General features: G+C 47.2%; 1 protein-coding gene across 2 annotated transcripts in view; it reads left to right on the top strand.

The window, feature by feature from the left end:
• KMT2B (lysine methyltransferase 2B) overlaps positions 1 to 22,770 on the top strand; it is a 728,361-nt gene that overhangs the window by 621,433 nt on the left and 84,158 nt on the right. For both annotated transcript variants that reach the window (XM_069201148.1, XM_069201147.1), the window contains exon 30: positions 10,693 to 10,821. In XM_069201148.1, the coding sequence (XP_069057249.1) occupies positions 10,693 to 10,821 (129 nt within the window). The remainder of the gene's footprint in view (positions 1 to 10,692; positions 10,822 to 22,770) is intronic.

The following is a 22,770-nucleotide window of genomic DNA, read 5'->3' as shown; positions in this document are numbered from 1 at the left end:
TCCCAGTCCTGCTGTAGCCACAGATCTTCATGCTCTGAATGCTTGGCCAAACCCAAGAAACACACGAAGGCCAAGCAGGACTCTTCCATGTTCCCCCTCACTCTCAATCTCCTGAGAAGGTGCGAGGGGTCATTATTGCCTTCATGTTGCATTCCCTAAGTTACGTTACTTTGAGGATTCCGACCATTGTTCTGTGGCAGCCACATTTGTGGAGCCATCAGCAACAAATAGGAACTTCCATGAAGCCATGCTGCGACTTCTTCTTGTGTTACTTGCTCCTTCTGGCACGGCTGTGGTCCCCAGAGCACTAAGAAGCCTCCTGTAGGAAGTTGGCTCTGTATGCACTATTTCAAAGAAGGAATAGTATGCACAGAGTCCAAGGGTTCCACTTGGAGGTAAGATAGTGACAAAAAGAGATAATACTAATGCTCTAGTTTGTGGTAGTGTGGTCGAGCAGTAGGCTTATCAAAGGAGTAGTGTTAAGCATTTGTTGTACATACCCAAGCAATAAATGAGGAACACAGACTCAGAGACAATTCCAGGCCAATAGGTTTTTGTATAGAAAAATACATTTTCTTAGTTTATTTTGAGAACCACAGGTTCAAGATTTACATGTAATACTTCAAATGAAAGGTATTGCAGGTAGGTACTTTAGGAACTTTGAATAATCAAAATAGCATACACAGTTTTCAAATAAATCACATACAGCTATTTTAAAACTAGACAGTGCAATTTTCAACAGTTCCTGGGGGGGTAAGAGTTTGTTAGTTTTTGCAGGTAAGTAAACCACCTACGGGGTTCAAGTTTGGGTCCAAGGTAGCCCACTGTTGGGGGTTCAGAGCAACCCCAAAGTTACCACACCAGCAGCTCAGGGCCGGTCAGGTGCAGAGGTCAAAGTAGTGCCCAAAACGCATAGGCTTCAATGGAGAAGGGGGTGCCCCGGTTCCAGTCTGCCAGCAGGTAAGTACCCGCGTCTTCGGAGGGCAGACCAGGGAAGTTTTGTAGGGCACTGGGGGGGCAGACGGGGGGGACACAAGTCCACACAGAAAGTACACCCTCAGCAGCACGGGGTGGCCGGGTGCAGTGTGCAAACACGCGTCAGGGTTGTAATAGAAATCAATGGGAGACCAAGGGGTCTCTTCAGCAATGCAGGCAGGCAAGGGTGGGGCTCCTCGGGGTAGCCACCACCTGGGCAAGGGCCTCCTGGCGCTCACTCCTGCACTGGAGTTCGGATCCTTCAGGTCCTGGGGGCTGCGGGTGCAGTGTCTTTACCGGGCGTTGGGATCTGAGGAGCAGGTAGTCGCGGTCAGGGGGAGCCTCGGGATTCCCTCTGCAGGCGTCTCTGTGGGGGCTCTGGGGGGGGGCAACTCTGGCTACACAGTCTCGCAGTCGCCGGGAAGTCCTCCATGAAGTGTTTGTTCTCCACAAGTCGAGCCAGGGGCGTCGGGTGCAGAGTAGCAGTCTCACGCTTCCGGCGGGAAACGCACTTGTTTTAAAGTTGCTCCTTTGAAACAAAGTTGCAGTCTTGGATGAACAGAGCCGTTGTCCTCGGGAGTTTCTTGGTCCTTCTAGAGCAGGGCAGTCTTCTGAGGATTCAGAGGTCGCTGGTCCCTGGGGAAAGCGTCGCTGGAGCAGTGTCTTTAGAAGGGGGGAGACAGGCCGGTAGAGCTGGGGCCAAAGCAGTTGGTGTCTCAGTCTTCTCTGTAGGGTTTTTCAGCTTAGCAGTCCTCTTCTTCTTAGGTTGCAGGAATCGGAGTTCCTACGTTCTGGGGAGCCCTTAAATACTAAATTTAAGGGCGTGTTTAGGTCTTGGGGGTTAGTAGCCACCTGAGGGTGGGTGCACGCTCTTTGTCCCTCCTCCCGGGGGGGGGGGGCACATTTCTATCCCTATTGGGGGAATCCTCCATCTGCAAGATGGAGGATTTCTAAAAGTCAGTCACCTCAGCTCAGGACACCTTAGGGGCTGTCCTGACTGGCCAGTAACTCCTCCTTGTTTTTCTCATTATCTCTCCTGGACTTGCCGCCAAATGTGGGTGCTGTGTCCAGGGGGCGGGCATCTCCACTAGCTGGAGTGCCCTGGGGCATTGTAACACGAAGCCTGAGCCTTTGAGGCTCACTGCTACTGCTAGGTGTTACAGTTCCTGCAGGGGGAGGTGTGAAGCACCTCCACCCAGAGCAGGCTTTTGTTTCTGTCCTCAGAGAGCACAAAGGCCCTCACCACATGGGGTCAGAAACTTGTCTCTCAGCAGCAGGCTGGCACAGACCAGTCAATCCTGCACTGAACAATTGGTTAAAATACAGGGGGGATCTCTAAGATGCCCTCTGTGTGCATTTTTTAATAAATCCAACACTGGCATCAGTGTGGGTCTATTATTCTGAGAAGCTTGATACCAAACTTCCCAGTATTCAGTGTAGCCATTATGGAGCTGTGGAGTTCGTTTTTGACAGACTCCCAGACCATATACTCTTATGGCTACCCTGCACTTACAATGTCTAAGGTTTTGCTTAGACACTGTAGGGGCATAGTGCTCATGCACCTGTGCCCTCACCTGTGGTATAGTGCACCCTGCCTTAGGGCTGTAAGGCCTGCTAGAGGGGTGACTTACCTATGCCACAGGCAGTGTGAGGTTGGCATGGCACCCTGAGGGCAGTGCCATGTCAACTTAGTCATTTTCTCCCCACCAGCACACACAAGCTGGCAAGCAGTGTGTCTTGTGCTGAGTGAGGGGCCCCTAGGGTGGCATAAGACATGCTACAGCCCTTAGAGACCTTCCCTGGCATCAGGGCCCTTGGTACCAGGGGTACCAGTTACAAGGGACTTACCTAGGTGCCAGGGTAGTGCCAATTGTGGAGACAACGGTACATTTTAGGTGAAAGAACACTGGTGCTGGGGCCTGGTTAGCAGGGTCCCAGCATGCTTCTCAGTCAAGTCAGCATCAGTATCAGGCAAAAAGTGGGGGGTAACTGCAACAGGGAGCCATTTCTTTACACCTCCCAACTGGACTTCCACCAGTGAATCTTCCCCTGGTGCCAGGTTGGCCATCTGAATAGCTCAGTGCTGCAGATAGGTAAAGGCCCACCATCTGGTACCACAACCCATGCCAGAATGCGATCTACAAACGCTGATGTTGTTTACTCTATATGATGGGCAACCCATAGTGCTGTCCTGCACTGCCCCAACTTGAGGCTGTGTGCTCCTTTATCTGAACTGCAAACTTTGTACCACCCTTCTGATGCTGGCACAGTGCATCTGCTTTCTGGAAGGGCATATATTTATTATGAATTGTTTGGCCCACTTTTATTATAAGGGCTTACTTGCCAAGAGAAAAACTATAACGAGGACCTCCAGGATAGCAGTGGTCTGGATATCTCTACTCACAATGGGTTAGTTTCCTCTGCCACTAAAGATAGCAACTCCTTTGCCGTGGTTGTGTGAAGTGTGGCAGTGGTTCTCGACCTTCAGCTTTCTACTCAGGCAGTTAAGACAAACTTTTTGACAGAGATACTAAAGCCCAGCCAGACAAACTCTGAACATTTTATCTTGTTTAATGAGGCTTTAACTGACACACTATTGGGAAACTTTTCAAATCTTGTTTGGGCTTACCAGACTTCAGGGTCCAGGTACTCCATATGGTACAGAAAGAAGCTTGAGCCATCTTTTGGCAGCCATGCAGGAAGGCTGCAATGCAGCCAAATTTTACAGTTTGCTGTGGGCTGGATACCACTGACTCCTGTGGCCCTCTGCAAGCACTCCTGGCTGCGGTCCACTGGCTTTTTGGGAGCTGTCCAGGCTAGCCTTAGGGGTATGCCATTTGACAGGTCCTGCTTTATCAGGGACAAAGCAGACCTCTTCCCAAGAGCGAATAAAGGATAGTTGGGCCACAGCACACTCCTTGGAAATCTCTGGTCTGCTGCATCAGTATTTTCGCTATAGCAAGGGCTTCCAGCCATCACCCCAGCATTTTTTGTGGCAGCAATCAAGGTACTCACAAGAGAAGGCAATAGGGACAGTATGTAGCACAGTCTTCCAACCTGTCAGCTGCTTCACCTCCATGGCCAGTTTATTCTGCACACAGCTACCCTGTAGGAGCAGGGTCTGACATTTTCTGCCTGACTGGTAGGTGTTAACTTTGGACAAGTGTGTCCTGCACATTTTTCAGTACATTTACTTTACCATTTCTCAACACCCACCTCAACTTCCACCATCCCCAGACCATCTGACTGAGGACCATCTATCGCTTGTGAAGCAGGAACGGTAGGTGTTTTTGACTAAAGGACCCATAGAAAGATTGAGGGGGGAGTCTCCGTCCTATTTCAGATCTTCACCCTCTCAATGCCTTCCCGTGGATAGAGAAATTAATGATGCTCACTGTGGCCCATGCTTTGTCTGCCTTTGACGCTGGAGACTGGATGGTAGAGCTGGATCTGCAAGACTTGTTTCCACATCTCAGTCCTGCAGAACCACAGTTGTTAACTTAAGTTTAAAGCAGGCCACAAGTGTTTTCAGGTTCCCTACCCCACCAGACTAAAAAGTCACACCTGACTCCTTTGCTGATGCTACCCTTCATCAAAGCTATTCTGGTGGTTTCATGTTTTCTCGCTGGAGTGGCAAGTGAAGAGTCCAGGACATTTAGGCTATGAACCCAATATTTTAACTCCTGGATGGTTGGCAGGATTATAATATGCATCCTTAGGATGACAACTTTTTACCATACCTTGTAATGCACTCCCATCTGGATGACACAGCAGCCTATCATGGAGTCGTTCAGAGAGCAGCGAAGCTGCACAAGATGAAGCTCTTTTTCATTATGAAAGAAGCTAGCTTTCTAGTATAGACACTGTCTAAAACTGAGAGGTGAGTCCAGTTTTTCCTCATGCTTACAAGCTTGACCAAATAGGTGGCTGAAAATTTCGAAGAGCTATTGTAAGTGAGGGTGGTTACTTGCAGAGTAGTGGAAGCATACAAACTGGCTCTTGATGACCCACTTTCATGGGTTATGTGCCACTGACTTCCTAGTGGAGCACACCCCTAGGAAGTGAGCCATGCACAGGCTGGAGTTGTGTAATGTGAGCTTGGCCATAAGTGGATTGGTCTTGGTGAAAGTCTAAGTCCTAATTATGCTTGGGCAAAATTACACCACATTGCATAATTTTTGGGAGAAATGGTAATGCAAGGTTTACTGTTTGACTCACTTTTTTAACAAGAGGGGCAATTTCCAGTAGATTTTTTTACCCAAGTGGTCTGTTCAAGTAATATTTCAGTACAAATCTACAAATTTGAGTGCGAGCGGCAGTGTTCTGAACTTGAATGACAGGAAATAAACTTTATATTACATTTTCAAGTTGAATTATTTCTAAGCAAGCCACTTGGGAAATTTTGTGTGTGAACTGCATTTGTAACTCAGAACGTTTGAATAACAATTGGGCCTTTCTAGGTATCACTTATTTACTTTTGACAGGTTAGGCTATTTTGAAGTAAAGTAAGTTCCTGCCCCCACCACAGTTGCTTTTTCTGCTAAGAGAAAAAAATACTTCACACTCCCAGGACATTGCCTCTGCCCTGGCAACAGTTTTCATACCACTGCCATACCTAATTTATACAGAGTAGAGAATGGGCCATTGCTGGAGAGCTAATGCAAATTAGCTTCCAGCAGCTTGAAACAGGGTAAAGGTAACTTTATAAAAGTTGCGTTTCCCATGTACTTAATCAAACAAAATCCCACTTTAGATGGGCCACCCAAGCATATCACGAGTGTTCAAACAGACATAGTATAAAAAGGATGTTAAGTTGGTGTGAATCATGGTCATAATTGTAATATTAAGAGATTATTAAAACATATACAAATATCATATCAACCGTTCTCAGAAAAAAAAAAAAGGTTTTGGCATTAGACTGTAATGCTCAAACAAGCCCCTAGAGGGCACCATAACAAAAATATAATTTGTAAGAAACATGGTCATGTAACCATATTGTTAGTCCCTAGAGGGCATAACCCCATGAAAAAAAATAGGAGAAAGTAATGCAGTGTAACCATATATGTGGCCCCTAGAGGACGTTTTTAGCGCTAGCAGGCCTTCTGCAATATTATTAGAAACAAGACCTTTAGAAGAAAACTTCTCCCAGCTGTAAAACAAAAGTTGTAGCCATGAGAAAGCTTAAGACCCTGAATGGTGGGAGGGGTTATTATTTTGGGGTTCCCACTAATCTTGTGTGGGGGCCCAGAGATGATGTAGACAGAGTGTTTTGAAGTTGGTCCCATTGTCCTAGGCAGAGTTAAGAGAGAATGTTTTGTGAAGGTAATGGCCTGAAAGGCATTATGTGGCTAGTTTGTGTGCCTCAAGTATTATAGTTTGTTGATTGCAATGCTCAGAACAACCCCTAGAGGATAACACAATATAAATAGCATTTGGGAGAAACATGGCCATGTAACCATACAGTCAACCCTTAGAGAGCATAACACATGAAAAAAGAATCAGAGAAAGTAATGCAGTGTAACCATATATTTAGCCCCTAGAGGGTGTAGTGCATTGCACATTTTCAAGGCTAGCAGGCCTAATGCAATATTATTACAAACAAGGCCCATTAAACATATTCTGTCCCAGCTGTAAAACAAAAGCTCCAGCTATCAGAGAGAGCTTAAAAAGACAATGAATGGTGTGGGGGTTATTATTTTGGAGTCCCCACTAACATACTGTGTGGGCACAGAGATGATGTAGACAAAAGGAGCACATTATGGTCAATGTTTTGAAGTTGGTCCCATTGTCCTACCACAGGTTGAGTTATGAGCAAAAATGCTTTGTAAAAGTAATGCCCTGCAAAGCATTATGGGGCACATTTCTGTGCCACAGATATTTTAGTGTTTATATGACTGTAATACTTAGAACAGGCCCTAGAGAGAGACCACCACAATAAAAATATAATTTGTAAGAAACATGGTCATGTAACTATATACAGGGAGTGCAGAATTATTAGGCAAATGAGTATTTTGACCACATCATCCTCTTTATGCATGTTGTCTTACTCCAAGCTGTATAGGCTCGAAAGCCTACTACCAATTAAGCATATTAGGTGATGTGCATCTCTGTAATGAGAAGGGGTGTGGTCTAATGACATCAACACCCTATATCAGGTGTGCATAATTATTAGGCAACTTCCTTTCCTTTGGCAAAATGGGTCAAAAGAAGTACTTGACAGGCTCCGAAAAGTCAAAAATAGTGAGATATCTTGCAGAGGGATGCAGCACTCTTAAAATTGCAAAGCTTCTGAAGCGTGATCATCGAACAATCAAGCGTTTCATTCAAAATAGTCAACAGGGTCGCAAGAAGCGTGTGGAAAAACCAAGGCGCAAAATAACTGCCCATGAACTGAGAAAAGTCAAGCGTGCAGCTGCCACGATGCCACTTGCCACCAGTTTGGCCATATTTCAGAGCTGCAACATCACTGGAGTGCCCAAAAGCACAAGGTGTGAAATACTCAGAGACATGGCCAAGGTAAGAAAGGCTGAAAGACGACCACCACTGAACAAGACACACAAGCTGAAATGTCAAGACTGGGCCAATAAATATCTCAAGACTGATTTTTCTAAGGTTTTATGGACTGATGAAATGAGAGTGAGTCTTGATGGGCCAGATGGATGGGCCCGTGGCTGGATTGGTAAAGGGCAGAGAGCTCCAGTCCGACTCAGACGCCAGCAAGGTGGAGGTGGAGTACTGGTTTGGGCTGGTATCATCAAAGATGAGCTTGTGGGGCCTTTTCGGGTTGAGGATGGAGTCAAGCTCAACTCCCAGTCCTACTGCCAGTTCCTGGAAGACACCTTCTTCAAGCAGTGGTACAGGAAGAAGTCTGCATCCTTCAAGAAAAACATGATTTTCATGCAGGACAATGCTCCATCACACGCGTCCAAGTACTCCACAGCGTGGCTGGCAAGAAAGGGTATAAAAGAAGGAAATCTAATGACATGGCCTCCTTGTTCACCTGATCTGAACCCCATTGAGAACCTGTGGTCCATCATCAAATGTGAGATTTACAAGGAGGGAAAACAGTACACCTCTCTGAACAGTGTCTGGGAGGCTGTGGTTGCTGCTGCACGCAATGTTGATGGTGAACAGATCAAAACACTGACAGAATCCATGGATGGCAGGCTTTTGAGTGTCCTTGCAAAGAAAGGTGGCTATATTGGTCACTGATTTGTTTTTGTTTTGTTTTTGAATGTCAGAAATGTATATTTGTGAATGTTGAGATGTTATATTGGTTTCACTGGTAATAATAAATAATTGAAATGGGTATATATTTTTTTTTTGTTAAGTTGCCTAATAATTATGCACAGTAATAGTCACCTGCACACACATATATCCCCCTAACATAGCTAAAACTAAAAACAAACTAAAAACTACTTCCAAAAATATTCAGCTTTGATATTAATGAGTTTTTTGGGTTCATTGAGAACATGGTTGTTGTTCAATAATAAAATTAATCCTCAAAAATACAACTTGCCTAATAATTCTGCACTCCCTGTAGTTAGCCCCTAGAGGGCATAACCACACAAAAGAAAATGGTAATAAATAATGCAGTGTAACCATAAATCTATCCCCTAGAATGCATAGTGCATTACACTTTTTCAGGGGTAGCAGGCCTATCGCAATATTACAAACAAAGCCCTTAAAACATAATCTAGTCCTAGCTGCAAAAAAAAGTTCCAGCCATTAGAACACTTAATAAGACACAGAACGGTTGGAGGGGTTAATATTTTGGGGTCCCCGCTAAGCTAGTGTGGGGACCCAGGGGTTATGTAGACCGAGCACGCCATGCTGAACGTTTTGTAGGTGGTCCCATTGTCCTAGGACCACCACAGGCTGAGTTATTAGCAAAAATGCTTTGTGAAAGTAATGCCCTGCAAAGCTTCATGGAGTGAGTTTTCTGAGTGCAGTGAATATTGTAGTATCTGCTCTCCCGCTGAGCCGGGAAAGCCGTTTTTGCTTTGAGGATTTCTGTTTTACATAAAGCATTTACCAATTTCAAGTGTTTTACGGGAAGAGCTACAGGAAATGACTCTGATTAGGTAACTGTGATCAATGTGGCCAGCGCTCCAATACCACAGATTGAGTTCACACTGTTGTGCCTGTCTGTGCTGTGAGTGCCATGGCCGCCATGCAGCACGAAGGGGGAAACAAAAGGAAAAAAAGTTTGCCCACACTGAAGTATACAGCGAATCTTGCAGTAATCCAAGTAACAGGGGCAGTCTGCAAGGCGTTACAAAAACAGCCTCAAGGCGGGACAAATGTAAAGCATTTACCAGTGACCTCAAGTGATTTTTGAAAGGCAAGCCAAGAAATGAATGAAAGTGATGGGTGTGGTTAAAAGGCCCCAATATTTACAGCAGGTCAGAACGCTTGAGCGCTCGATCTAAAATGAGACTATGACTTGAGTTTGTAGCTATGACAGGTCAAAAGTTGTAGACTGAAGTGTATCATCTGTACTTTGACTTCTTCTGTGTACCATTTGCAGCCTGACCAGTGGCAATATCGTTTTGGTCCTAGTCATTGTGGAACATGCCATTTCTAATGTCATTCTTGCCCCACTCCTAAATAATAGGCAAACTACATTATGGAGAGCAGGGTGTGCTTAGGGATGATTTATTGAATATCTAAAGGCAGGTTTTCGTACTTGTCGAGTGATTTTTGACATGTTTGTGAAGCAGGGTTGAAGGTGCTGCTGTCAGGTGGCACAGGGTAGGCCTGGATGCCACAATATGTGCTGCGGTCCCAAGTGATTTCCATTCCAGGGATGTATTTCTGCACCATACACTCTGGCCTTACAGGAAGGTTAAATGTGACAATCAGGTTTCAAGGCAATTTCTATATGTCTTAGGGCCTGGAGCACATACCCTATGTATGTATGTATGTAACTTTTTAATTTGTATGCAGCCTGTAGCAGCCTCTCTAGGCGTGAGTAAATGCTTCAGATAAGGTACATATATCATGCTTCCTTTCACAATGTACCCCCACATTTTTGTCTTGCTTTGCTTAATTCACTTTCACTTACCACATTTGAGATCCAGACTATACACAAAGAAGGCTCCACATACAAATGGACACGGGGAAAATAAGAATTCTTCCCCCAATTCAAATGAAACGAAAACTCTGTTTCAAGGAAACAGAAAAACAACCAAAGGCTAAAGTGGCTAAAGAAAAAAACTCCACCACGTTTTTCTCCCCAGCCATCGCCACAGCACTCGCCGCAACTGTCCCCAATTGCAACACCCCCAATGATGCAATCACCAAAGCACACAGGGATGAGCCAAGATGACCCAGGTGCATGGGATCTATACGATGCACCAGTATCTGACAATAGTCCATTTAGCCAGCGGGGTGTGCAGAGAGTGGGTTTTGAGGGAAAGGTGGCTAGCAGTCTGAGGTGGCGTTTCTCTTACTGCTCTGTGTATTTCTGTGAGGGATCATGAGGTATTACAAAACCAGAATGTATGCTTTGAAAGGAAACAACTTCAGATTCTTAACACTATATGGCAGGAGTCTACAAAGCACTTGAATCTAAAATTCTACACACTGCAAGAAGATAGCTATAAGGTAAGTAACATTTTCCTTTAGTCTTTCTTCTGATTATATTGCCTCTTTGTGTGTTAGCCATAAGCTCACTAATACTTTCTGTGCACTTGTTTTTGTGGCTATTTGCAGAGGACCTCTCTAGTTCAGATGAGGATGCACCAGTCGTTGATGATCAGGAGCCGAGGAAGCCACATCCTCACCTCCGCTTTGAAATCAGCAACGAGGATGGATTCAACGTGCAGGCAGAGAGCATTGAAAGTGAGCCCACATTTCCTGTTTGCTGTTGCATAAGGAAATCAATTTGCTTGCCCATTATTCAAAATCTCAGTGTAATCAGTGTGGAGTCTGCCTTGGGAGCTTTCTTTGGTTTGTTTTTATCTGCTGTTCTGGTGTCTGGCTCATTAGTGTTAAGATGTAAACATTCATACTGTTAGATTGTGCCATGACAATGGTCCCAAGTTGTTTTCCATGCAGTGATATTCAAGGGTTACTGTGGTCTCCTGTACATCGGTTAAATTCACTTATAGTGCAAACAGTGGTCATATGTTGATGAACGTGCAGAGAGAGATTGATGCAGCTATGTGCAGTGGAAGACATGTTGTGATTTGACAGTTGTTTCACCCTGCAATAAAATTAAGAAATTATGTTTCTCAGGTTTGTTTTGCAGTGGCCTGGGAAAGATTGTTATAATTTCCTCAGAGCATCAGTGACCAGTGGTGTGAGCTTGCTTGGCAAAGTCCAGAGTAAATGTTCAACAGTAAACACACAATTGGATAGTTCAGTCTTCTTTGGAAGATCTGTCCCTATTCACATCCATCACCAAGCCTCTGTAGCTTAAATGTGCATCAAACATTAGAATACTGAAAATAAATACATATGGGCCTTGAAAATCATAAGACATGCATGTGTTGTAAAACATTACTACATAGATTCTCAAAAGATGTATATCTCACTGGTGAGAATTAGACCTAGAAGTACTAGATAAGATTTTCAAGGAATGTGTTTTGAAGTATATTAATGTATATTAACCAGCGAAAACAAACCTGCCCAGATTACGAGTGTAGGTTTTCCCAACACCAGCTAAAGCATGATGCACTATTAGTCAATCAGTGTGGGCATTAGTTACATTTTTCCTTCCAATCCACTGCATATGCAAACAATAACACACGAACATGACAAGTGTAGTGATGTCACTAACATGGACCTGGCCACCATGGGGTTTACATTTGATTAAAATAGCCAGAACACACATTTGGAAATTGTTGACTGTAGGAAGTTGGCTCTGTATGTGCTATTTCAAAGTAAGGAATAGCATGCACAGAGTCCAAGGGTTCCCCTTAGAGGTAAAATAGTGGTAAAAATAGATAATACTAATGCTCTATTTTGTGGTAGTGTGGTCGAGCAGTAGGCTTATCCAAGGAGTAGTGTTAAGCATTTGTTGTACATACACATAGACAATAAATGAGGTACACACACTCAGAGACAAATCCAGCCAATAGGTTTTTGTATAGAAAAATATCTTTTCTTAGTTTATTTTAAGAACCACAGGTTCAAATTCCACATGTAATAGCTCATTCGAAAGGTATTGCAGGTAAGTACTTTAGGAACTTCAAATCATCAAAATTGCATGTATACTTTTCAAGTTATTGACAAATAGCTGTTTTAAAAGTGGACACTTAGTGCAATTTTCACAGTTCCTGGGGGAGGTAAGTTTTTGTTAGTTTTACCAGGTAAGTAGGACACTTACAGGGTTCAGTTCTTGGTCCAAGGTAGCCCACCGTTGGGGGTTCAGAGCAACCCCAAAGTCACCACACCAGCAGTTCAGGGCCGGTCAGGTGCAGAGTTCAAAGTGGTGCCCAAAACACATAGGCTAGAATGGAGAGAAGGGGGTGCCCCGGTTCCGGTCTGTTTGCAGGTAAGTACCCGCGTCTTCGGAGGGCAGACCAGGGGGGTTTTGTAGGGCACCGGGGGGGACACAAGTCCACACAGAAATTTCACCCTCAGCAGCGCGGGGGCGGCCGGGTGCAGTGTAGAACCAAGCGTCGGGTTTATAATGGAAGTCAATGGGAGATCTCGGGATCTCTTCAGCGCTGCAGGCAGGCAAGGGGGGAATTCCTCGGGGAAACCTCCACTTGGGCAAGGGAGAGGGACTCCTGGGGGTCACTTCTCCAGTGAAAGTCCGGTCCTTCAGGTCCTGGGGGCTGCGGGTGCAGGGTCTCTCCCAGGCGTCGGGACTTTAGGTTCAAAGGGTCGCGGTCAGGGGAAGCCTCGGGATTCCCTCTGCAGGCGGCGCTGTGGGGGCTCAGGGGGGACAGGTTTTGGTACTCACAGTATCAGAGTAGTCCTGGGGTCCCTCCTGAGGCGTCGGATCTCCACCAGTCGAGTCGGGATCGCCGGGTGCAGTGTTGCAAGTCTCACGCTTCTTGCGGGGAGCTTGCAGGGTTCTTTAAAGCTGCTGGAAACAAAGTTGCAGCTTTTCTTGGAGCAGGTCCGCTGTCCTCGGGAGTTTCTTGTCTTTTCGAAGTAGGGGCAGTCCTCAGAGGATGTCGAGGTCGCTGGTCCCTTCGGAAGGCGTCGCTGGAGCAGGATCTTTGGAAGGCAGGAGACAGGCCGGTGAGTTTCTGGAGCCAAGGCAGTTGTCGTCTTCTGGTCTTCCTCTGCAGGGGTTTTCAGCTAGGCAGTCCTTCTTCTTGTAGTTGCAGGAATCTAATTTTCTAGGGTTCAGGGTAGCCCTTAAATACTAAATTTAAGGGCGTGTTTAGGTCTGGGGGTTTAGTAGCCAATGGCTACTAGCCCTGAGGGTGGGTACACCCTCTTTGTGCCTCCTCCCAAGGGGAGGGGGTCACAATCCTAACCCTATTGGGGGAATCCTCCATCTGCAAGATGGAGGATTTCTAAAAGTTAGAGTCACCTCAGCTCAGGACACCTTAGGGGCTGTCCTGACTGGCCAGTGACTCCTCCTTGTTATTCTCATTATTTTCTCCGGCCTTGCCGCCAAAAGTGGGGGCCGGGCCGGAGGGGGCGGGCAACTCCACTAGCTGGAGTGTCCTGCTGGGTTGGCACAAAGGAGGTGAGCCTTTGAGGCTCACCGCCAGGTGTGACAATTCCTGCCTGGGAGAGGTGTTAGCATCTCCACCCAGTGCAGGCTTTGTTACTGGCCTCAGAGTGACAAAGGCACTCTCCCCATGGGGCCAGCAACATGTCTCGGTTTGTGGCAGGCTGCTAAAACTAGTCAGCCTACACAGATAGTCGGTTAAGTTTCAGGGGGCACCTCTAAGGTGCCCTCTGTGGTGTATTTTACAATAAAATGTACACTGGCATCAGTGTGCATTTATTGTGCTGAGAAGTTTGATACCAAACTTCCCAGTTTTCAGTGTAGCCATTATGGTGCTGTGGAGTTCGTGTTTGACAGACTCCCAGACCATATACTCTTATGGCTACCCTGCACTTACAATGTCTAAGGTTTTATTTAGACACTGTAGGGGTACCATGCTCATGCACTGGTACCCTCACCTATGGTATAGTGCACCCTGCCTTAGGGCTGTAAGGCCTGCTAGAGGGGTGTCTTACCTATACTGCTTAGGCAGTGAGAGGCTGGCATGGCACCCTGAGGGGAGTGCCATGTCGACTTACTCGTTTTGTCCTCACTAGCACACACAAGCTGGCAAGCAGTGTGTCTGTGCTGAGTGAGAGGTCTCCAGGGTGGCATAAGACATGCTGCAGCCCTTAGAGACCTTCCTTGGCATCAGGGCCCTTGGTACTAGAAGTACCAGTTACAAGGGACTTATCTGGATGCCAGGGTCTGCCAATTGTGGATACAAAAGTACAGGTTAGGGAAAGAACACTGGTGCTGGGGCCTGGTTAGCAGGCCTCAGCACACTTTCAATTGTAAACATAGCATCAGCAAAGGCAAAAAGTCAGGGGGCAACCATGCCAAGGAGGCATTTCCTTACACAACCCCCCCCCAAACGAAAGAGGATGAGACTAACCTTTCCCAAGAGAGTCTTCATTTTCTAAGTGGAAGAACCTGGAAAGGCCATCTGCATTGGCATGGGCAGTCCCAGGTCTGTGTTCCACTATAAAGTCCATTCCCTGTAGGGAGATGGACCACCTCAACAGTTTAGGATTTTCACCTTTCATTTGCATCAGCCATTTGAGAGGTCTGTGGTCAGTTTGAACTAGGAAGTGAGTCCCAAAGAGGTATGGTCTCAGCTTCTTCAGGGACCAGACCACAGCAAAGGCCTCCCTCTCAATGGCACTCCAACGCTGCTCCCTGGGGAGTAACCTCCTGCTAATGAAAGCAACAGGCTGGTCAAGGCCATCATCATTTGTTTGGGACAAAACTGCCCCTATCCCATGTTCAGAGGCATCAGTCTGCACAATGAACTGCTTAGAATAATCTGGAGCTTTGAGAACTGGTGCTGAGCACATTGCCTGTTTCAGGGTGTCAAAGGCCTGTTGGCAGTCCACAGTCCAGTTCACTTTCTTGGGCATTTTCTTGGAGGTGAGCTCAGTGAGGGCTGTCACAATGGATCCATACCCCTTCACAAACCTCCTGTAGTACCCAGTCAAGCCAAGGAATGCCCTGACTTGAGTCTGGGTTTTTGGAGCTACCCAGTCCAGAATAGTCTGGATCTTGGGTTGGAGTGGCTGAACTTGGCCTCCACCTACAAGGTGTCCCAAGTAAACCACAGTTCCCTGCCCTATCTGGCATTTGGATGCCTTGATAGAGAGGCTTGCAGATTGCAGAGCCTTCAAAACCTTCCTCAGGTGGACCAGGTGATCCTGCCAGGTGGAGCTAAAGACAGCAATATCATCAAGATAAGCTGTGCTAAAGGACTCCAAGCCAGCAAGGACTTGATTCACCAACCTTTGGAAGGTGGCAGGGGCATTCTTTAAACCAAAGGGCATAACAGTAAACTGATAATGCCCATCAGGTGTGGAGAATGCTGTCTTTTCTTTTGCTCCAGGTGCCATTTTTATTTGCCAGTACCCTGCTGTCAAGTCAAAGGTACTTAGAAATTTGGCAGCACCTAATTTATCAATGAGCTCATCAGCTCTTGGAATTGGATGAGCATCTGTCTTGGTGACAGAATTGAGCCCTCTGTAGTCCACACAAAACCTCATCTCTTTCTTTCCATCTGTGGTGTGAGGTTTGGGGACCAAGACCACTGGGCTAGCCCAGGGGCTGTCAGAGCGCTCAATGACTCCCAATTCCAGCATCTTGTGGACTTCCACCTTGATGCTTTCCTTAACATGGTCAGACTGTCTAAAGATTTTGTTCTTGACAGGCATGCTGTCTCCTGTGTCCACATCATGGGTACACAGGTGTGTCTGACCAGGGGTTAAGGAGAAGAGTTCAGGAAACTGTTGTAGGACTCTCCTACAATCAGCTTGCTGTTGGCCAGAGAGGGTGTCTGAGTAGATCACTCCATCTACTGTACCATCTTTTGGGTCTGATGACAGAAGATCAGGGAGAGGTTCACTCTCTGCCTCCTGATCCTCATCTGTTACCATCAACAGATTGACATCAGCCCTGTCGTGGAAGAGCTTAAGGCGGTTTACATGGATCACCCTTTTGGGGCTCCTGCTTGTGCCCAGGTCCACCAAGTAGGTGACCTGACTCTTCCTCTCTAGTACTGGGTAAGGGCCACTCCATTTGTCCTGGAGTGCCCTGGGAGCCACAGGCTCCAGAACCCAGACTTTCTGCCCTGGTTGGAACTCAACCAGTGCAGCCTTTTGGTCATACCAAAACTTCTGGAGCTGTTGGCTGGCCTCAAGGTTTTTGGTTGCCTTTTCCATGTACTCTGCCATTCTAGAGCGAAGGCCAAGTACATAGTCCACTATGTCCTGTTTAGGCTCATGGAGAGGTCTCTCCCAGCCTTCTTTAACAAGGGCAAGTGGTCCCCTTACAGGATGACCAAACAGAAGTTCAAAGGGTGAGAACCCTACTCCCTTCTGTGGTACCTCCCTGTAAGCGAAAAGCAGACATGGCAGGAGGACATCCCATCTCCTTTTGAGTTTTTCTGGGAGCCCCATGATCATGCCCTTTAATGTCTTGTTGAATCTCTCAACTAAGCCATTAGTTTGTGGATGGTAAGGTGTAGTGAATTTATAAGTCACTCCACACTCATTCCACATGTGCTTTAGGTATGCTGACATGAAGTTGGTACCTCTGTCAGACACCACCTCCTTAGGGAAACCCACTCTGGTAAAGATACCAATGAGGGCCTTGGCTACTGCAGGGGCAGTAGTCGACCTAAGGGGAATAGCTTCAGGATACCTGGTAGCATGATCCACTACTACCAGGATATACATATTTCCTGAGGCCGTGGGAGGTTCCAGTGGACCAACTATGTCCACACCCACTCTTTCAAAGGGCACCCCCACCACAGGAAGTGGAATGAGGGGGGCCTTTGGATGCCCACCTGTCTTACCACTGGCTTGACAGGTGGGGCAGGAGAGGCAAAACTCCTTAACCATGTTGGACATATTGGGCCAGTAGAAGTGGTTGACTAACCTCTCCCACGTCTTGGTTTGTCCCAAATGTCCAGCAAGGGGAATGTCATGGGCCAATGTTAGGATGAACTCTCTGAACAGCTGAGGCACTACCACTCTCCTAGTGGCACCAGGTTTGGGGTCTCTGGCCTCAGTGTACAGGAGCCCATCTTCCCAATAGACCCTATGTGTTCCATTTTTCTTGCCTTTGGACTCTTCAGCAGCTTGCTGCCTAAGGCCTTCAAGAGAGGGACAGGTTTCTTGTCCCTTACACAGCTCCTCCCTTGAGGGTCCCCCTGGGCCTAAGAGCTCAACCTGATAAGGTTCAAGCTCCAAAGGCTCAGTTCCCTCAGAGGGCAGAACTTCTTCCTGAGAAGAGAGGTTCCCTTTCTTTTGCTGTGTTGCAGTTGGTTTCCCAACTGACTTTCCTGTTCTCTTGGTAGGCTGGGCCATTTTTCCAGACTCCAGCTCTACTTTTTCACCCTGTGCCTTGCACTGTGCTCTTGTTTTCACACACACCAGTTCAGGGATACCCAGCATTGCTGCATGGGTTTTTAGCTCTACCTCAGCCCATGCTGAGGACTCCAGGTCATTTCCAAGCAGACAGTCCACTGGGATATTTGAGGAGACCACCACCTGCTTCAGGCCATTGACCCCTCCCCATTCTAAAGTAACCATTGCCATGGGATGTACTTTTCTCTGATTGTCAGCGTTGGTGACTGTGTAAGTTTTTCCAGTCAGGTATTGGCCAGGGGAAACCAGTTTCTCTGTCACCATGGTGACACTGGCACCTGTATCCCTCAGGCCCTCTATTCTAGTCCCATTAATTAAGAGTTGCTGTCTGTATTTTTGCATGTTAGGCGGCCAGACAGCTAGTGTGGCTAAATCCACCCCACCCTCAGAAACTAGAGTAGCTTCAGTGTGGACCCTGATTTGCTCTGGGCACACCGTTGATCCCACTTGGAGACTAGCCATACCAGTGTTACCTGGATGGGAGTTTGGAGTGGAACTTTTCTTGGGACAGGCCTTGTCTCCAGTTTGGTGTCCATGCTGTTTACAGCTATGACACCAGGCCTTTTTGGGATCAAAGTTTTTACCCTTGTACCCATTGTTTTGTGAAGAGGCTCTGGGCCCACCCTCCTGTGCAGGTTTTTGGGGGCCTGTAGAAGACTCTTTACTATTTTTAGTTTTGGTTGTCTCATCACCCTTCTGCTGGGGAGTCTTTGTGACCCCTTTCTTTTGGTCACCCCCTGTTGAAGTCTTGGACACCCTTGTCTTGACCCAATGGTCCGCCTTCTTTCCCAATTCTTGGGGAGAAATTGGTCCTAGGTCTACCAGATGCTGATGCAGTTTATCATTGAAACAATTACTTAACAGGTGTTCTTTCACAAATAAATTGTACAGCCCATCATAATTATTTACACCACTGCCTTGAATCCAACCATCTAGTGTTTTCACTGAGTAGTCAACAAAGTCAACCCAGGTCTGGCTCGAGGATTTTTGAGCCCCCCTGAACCTAATCCTGTACTCCTCAGTGGAGAATCCAAAGCCCTCAATCAGGGTACCCTTCATGAGGTCATAAGATTCTGCATCTTGTCCAGAGAGTGTGAGGAGTCTATCCCTACACTTTCCTGTGAACATTTCCCAAAGGAGAGCACCCCAGTGAGATCTGTTCACTTTTCTGGTTACACAAGCCCTCTCAAAAGCTGTGAACCATTTGGTGATGTCATCACCATCTTCATATTTAGTTACAATCCCTTTGGGGATTTTCAACATGTCAGGAGAATCTCTGACCCTATTTATGTTGCTGCCACCATTGATGGGTCCTAGGCCCATCTCTTGTCTTTCCCTCTCTATGGCTAGGATCTGTCTTTCCAAAGCCAATCTTTTGGCCATCCTGGCTAACTGGATGTCCTCTTCACTGGAGTTATCCTCAGTGATTTCAGAGTTGTTGGTCCCTCCTGTGAGGGAACCAGCATCTCTGACTATTATTTGTGGAGTCAGGGCTTGAGAAGCCCTGCTCTCCCTAAGTAGGACTGGAGGGGGGGAATTTCCCTCCAAGTCACTATCTTCCTCCTCTGAGTTGCCATCCTCAGAGGGGTTGGCCTTTTCAAACTCTGCCAAAAGCTCCTGGAGCTGTACTTTGGTAGGTTTGGGGCCCATTGCTATTTTCTTTAGTTTACAGAGTGACCTTAGCTCTCTCATCTGTAGATGGAGGTAAGGTGTGGTGTCGAGTTCCACCACATTCACATCTGTGCTAGACATTATGCTTCTAAAAGTTGGAATACTTTTTAAGAAACTAAAACTGGTTCTAGAATCTAATTCAAACTTTTACAAACTTTTAAACTCTAAAAGAGATGCTAAACAGGATCTAACACAAGGCCCTAGCAGGTCTTTTAAGAATTTAGAAAACTTTTCAAATTGCAAAAATCAATTTCTAATGACAATTTTGGAATTTGTCGTGTGATCAGGTATTGGCTGAGTAGTCCAGCAAATGCAAAGTCTTGTACCCCACCGCTGATCCACCAATGTAGGAAGTTGGCTCTGTATGTGCTATTTCAAAGTAAGGAATAGCATGCACAGAGTCCAAGGGTTCCCCTTAGAGGTAAAATAGTGGTAAAAATAGATAATACTAATGCTCTATTTTGTGGTAGTGTGGTCGAGCAGTAGGCTTATCCAAGGAGTAGTGTTAAGCATTTGTTGTACATACACATAGACAATAAATGAGGTACACACACTCAGAGACAAATCCAGCCAATAGGTTTTTGTATAGAAAAATATCTTTTCTTAGTTTATTTTAAGAACCACAGGTTCAAATTCCACATGTAATAGCTCATTCGAAAGGTATTGCAGGTAAGTACTTTAGGAACTTCAAATCATCAAAATTGCATGTATACTTTTCAAGTTATTGACAAATAGCTGTTTTAAAAGTGGACACTTAGTGCAATTTTCACAGTTCCTGGGGGAGGTAAGTTTTTGTTAGTTTTACCAGGTAAGTAGGACACTTACAGGGTTCAGTTCTTGGTCCAAGGTAGCCCACCGTTGGGGGTTCAGAGCAACCCCAAAGTCACCACACCAGCAGTTCAGGGCCGGTCAGGTGCAGAGTTCAAAGTGGTGCCCAAAACACATAGGCTAGAATGGAGAGAAGGGGGTGCCCCGGTTCCGGTCTGTTTGCAGGTAAGTACCCGCGTCTTCGGAGGGCAGACCAGGGGGGTTTTGTAGGGCACCGGGGGGGACACAAGTCCACACAGAAATTTCACCCTCAGCAGCGCGGGGGCGGCCGGGTGCAGTGTAGAACCAAGCGTCGGGTTTATAATGGAAGTCAATGGGAGATCTCGGGATCTCTTCAGCGCTGCAGGCAGGCAAGGGGGGAATTCCTCGGGGAAACCTCCACTTGGGCAAGGGAGAGGGACTCCTGGGGGTCACTTCTCCAGTGAAAGTCCGGTCCTTCAGGTCCTGGGGGCTGCGGGTGCAGGGTCTCTCCCAGGCGTCGGGACTTTAGGTTCAAAGGGTCGCGGTCAGGGGAAGCCTCGGGATTCCCTCTGCAGGCGGCGCTGTGGGGGCTCAGGGGGGACAGGTTTTGGTACTCACAGTATCAGAGTAGTCCTGGGGTCCCTCCTGAGGCGTCGGATCTCCACCAGTCGAGTCGGGATCGCCGGGTGCAGTGTTGCAAGTCTCACGCTTCTTGCGGGGAGCTTGCAGGGTTCTTTAAAGCTGCTGGAAACAAAGTTGCAGCTTTTCTTGGAGCAGGTCCGCTGTCCTCGGGAGTTTCTTGTCTTTTCGAAGTAGGGGCAGTCCTCAGAGGATGTCGAGGTCGCTGGTCCCTTCGGAAGGCGTCGCTGGAGCAGGATCTTTGGAAGGCAGGAGACAGGCCGGTGAGTTTCTGGAGCCAAGGCAGTTGTCGTCTTCTGGTCTTCCTCTGCAGGGGTTTTCAGCTAGGCAGTCCTTCTTCTTGTAGTTGCAGGAATCTAATTTTCTAGGGTTCAGGGTAGCCCTTAAATACTAAATTTAAGGGCGTGTTTAGGTCTGGGGGTTTAGTAGCCAATGGCTACTAGCCCTGAGGGTGGGTACACCCTCTTTGTGCCTCCTCCCAAGGGGAGGGGGTCACAATCCTAACCCTATTGGGGGAATCCTCCATCTGCAAGATGGAGGATTTCTAAAAGTTAGAGTCACCTCAGCTCAGGACACCTTAGGGGCTGTCCTGACTGGCCAGTGACTCCTCCTTGTTATTCTCATTATTTTCTCCGGCCTTGCCGCCAAAAGTGGGGGCCGGGCCGGAGGGGGCGGGCAACTCCACTAGCTGGAGTGTCCTGCTGGGTTGGCACAAAGGAGGTGAGCCTTTGAGGCTCACCGCCAGGTGTGACAATTCCTGCCTGGGAGAGGTGTTAGCATCTCCACCCAGTGCAGGCTTTGTTACTGGCCTCAGAGTGACAAAGGCACTCTCCCCATGGGGCCAGCAACATGTCTCGGTTTGTGGCAGGCTGCTAAAACTAGTCAGCCTACACAGATAGTCGGTTAAGTTTCAGGGGGCACCTCTAAGGTGCCCTCTGTGGTGTATTTTACAATAAAATGTACACTGGCATCAGTGTGCATTTATTGTGCTGAGAAGTTTGATACCAAACTTCCCAGTTTTCAGTGTAGCCATTATGGTGCTGTGGAGTTCGTGTTTGACAGACTCCCAGACCATATACTCTTATGGCTACCCTGCACTTACAATGTCTAAGGTTTTATTTAGACACTGTAGGGGTACCATGCTCATGCACTGGTACCCTCACCTATGGTATAGTGCACCCTGCCTTAGGGCTGTAAGGCCTGCTAGAGGGGTGTCTTACCTATACTGCTTAGGCAGTGAGAGGCTGGCATGGCACCCTGAGGGGAGTGCCATGTCGACTTACTCGTTTTGTCCTCACTAGCACACACAAGCTGGCAAGCAGTGTGTCTGTGCTGAGTGAGAGGTCTCCAGGGTGGCATAAGACATGCTGCAGCCCTTAGAGACCTTCCTTGGCATCAGGGCCCTTGGTACTAGAAGTACCAGTTACAAGGGACTTATCTGGATGCCAGGGTCTGCCAATTGTGGATACAAAAGTACAGGTTAGGGAAAGAACACTGGTGCTGGGGCCTGGTTAGCAGGCCTCAGCACACTTTCAATTGTAAACATAGCATCAGCAAAGGCAAAAAGTCAGGGGGCAACCATGCCAAGGAGGCATTTCCTTACATTGACTTTTCACAGTTCACTGATGAAGAGGGGCCTAATGCTGACAGCTAGAATACAGAAAGTCAGGCTCCCACCACACCGGTCAGAATCTACTGATATCAGCTGTGGAGTACCCCAAGGATCATCGCTGAGCCCCATGCTGTTCAACATCTACATGATCCCACTCACCCCATCGTCAGGAACTATGGTATGAATATCGTCTCCTACGCTGATGGCACCCAGTTGATCATCTCCCTGACTGAGAACCCCTCAACAGCCAAGAAGAACGTCAGGGATGGGATGGAAGCAGTCGCCACCTGGATGAGGGAGAGCTGCCTAAAGCTGAACTCCGACAAAACCGAGATCCTCATCCTGGAACCCTCCTCATCAGCCTGGGATGACTCACAAAACCTCTGTCTCATCCTCGACTCAACACACACCATGACCATACAGGTTAACTCTGTCACCTCCACCTGCTTCCACAACCTCTGACTCCTACGGAGGATCTTCAGATG

Source organism: Pleurodeles waltl, chromosome 7 (genome assembly GCF_031143425.1).
Source record: "Pleurodeles waltl isolate 20211129_DDA chromosome 7, aPleWal1.hap1.20221129, whole genome shotgun sequence".
NCBI classification, from domain to species: domain Eukaryota; kingdom Metazoa; phylum Chordata; class Amphibia; order Caudata; family Salamandridae; genus Pleurodeles; species Pleurodeles waltl.
This window is presented reverse-complemented; position numbering and strand designations above follow the sequence as displayed.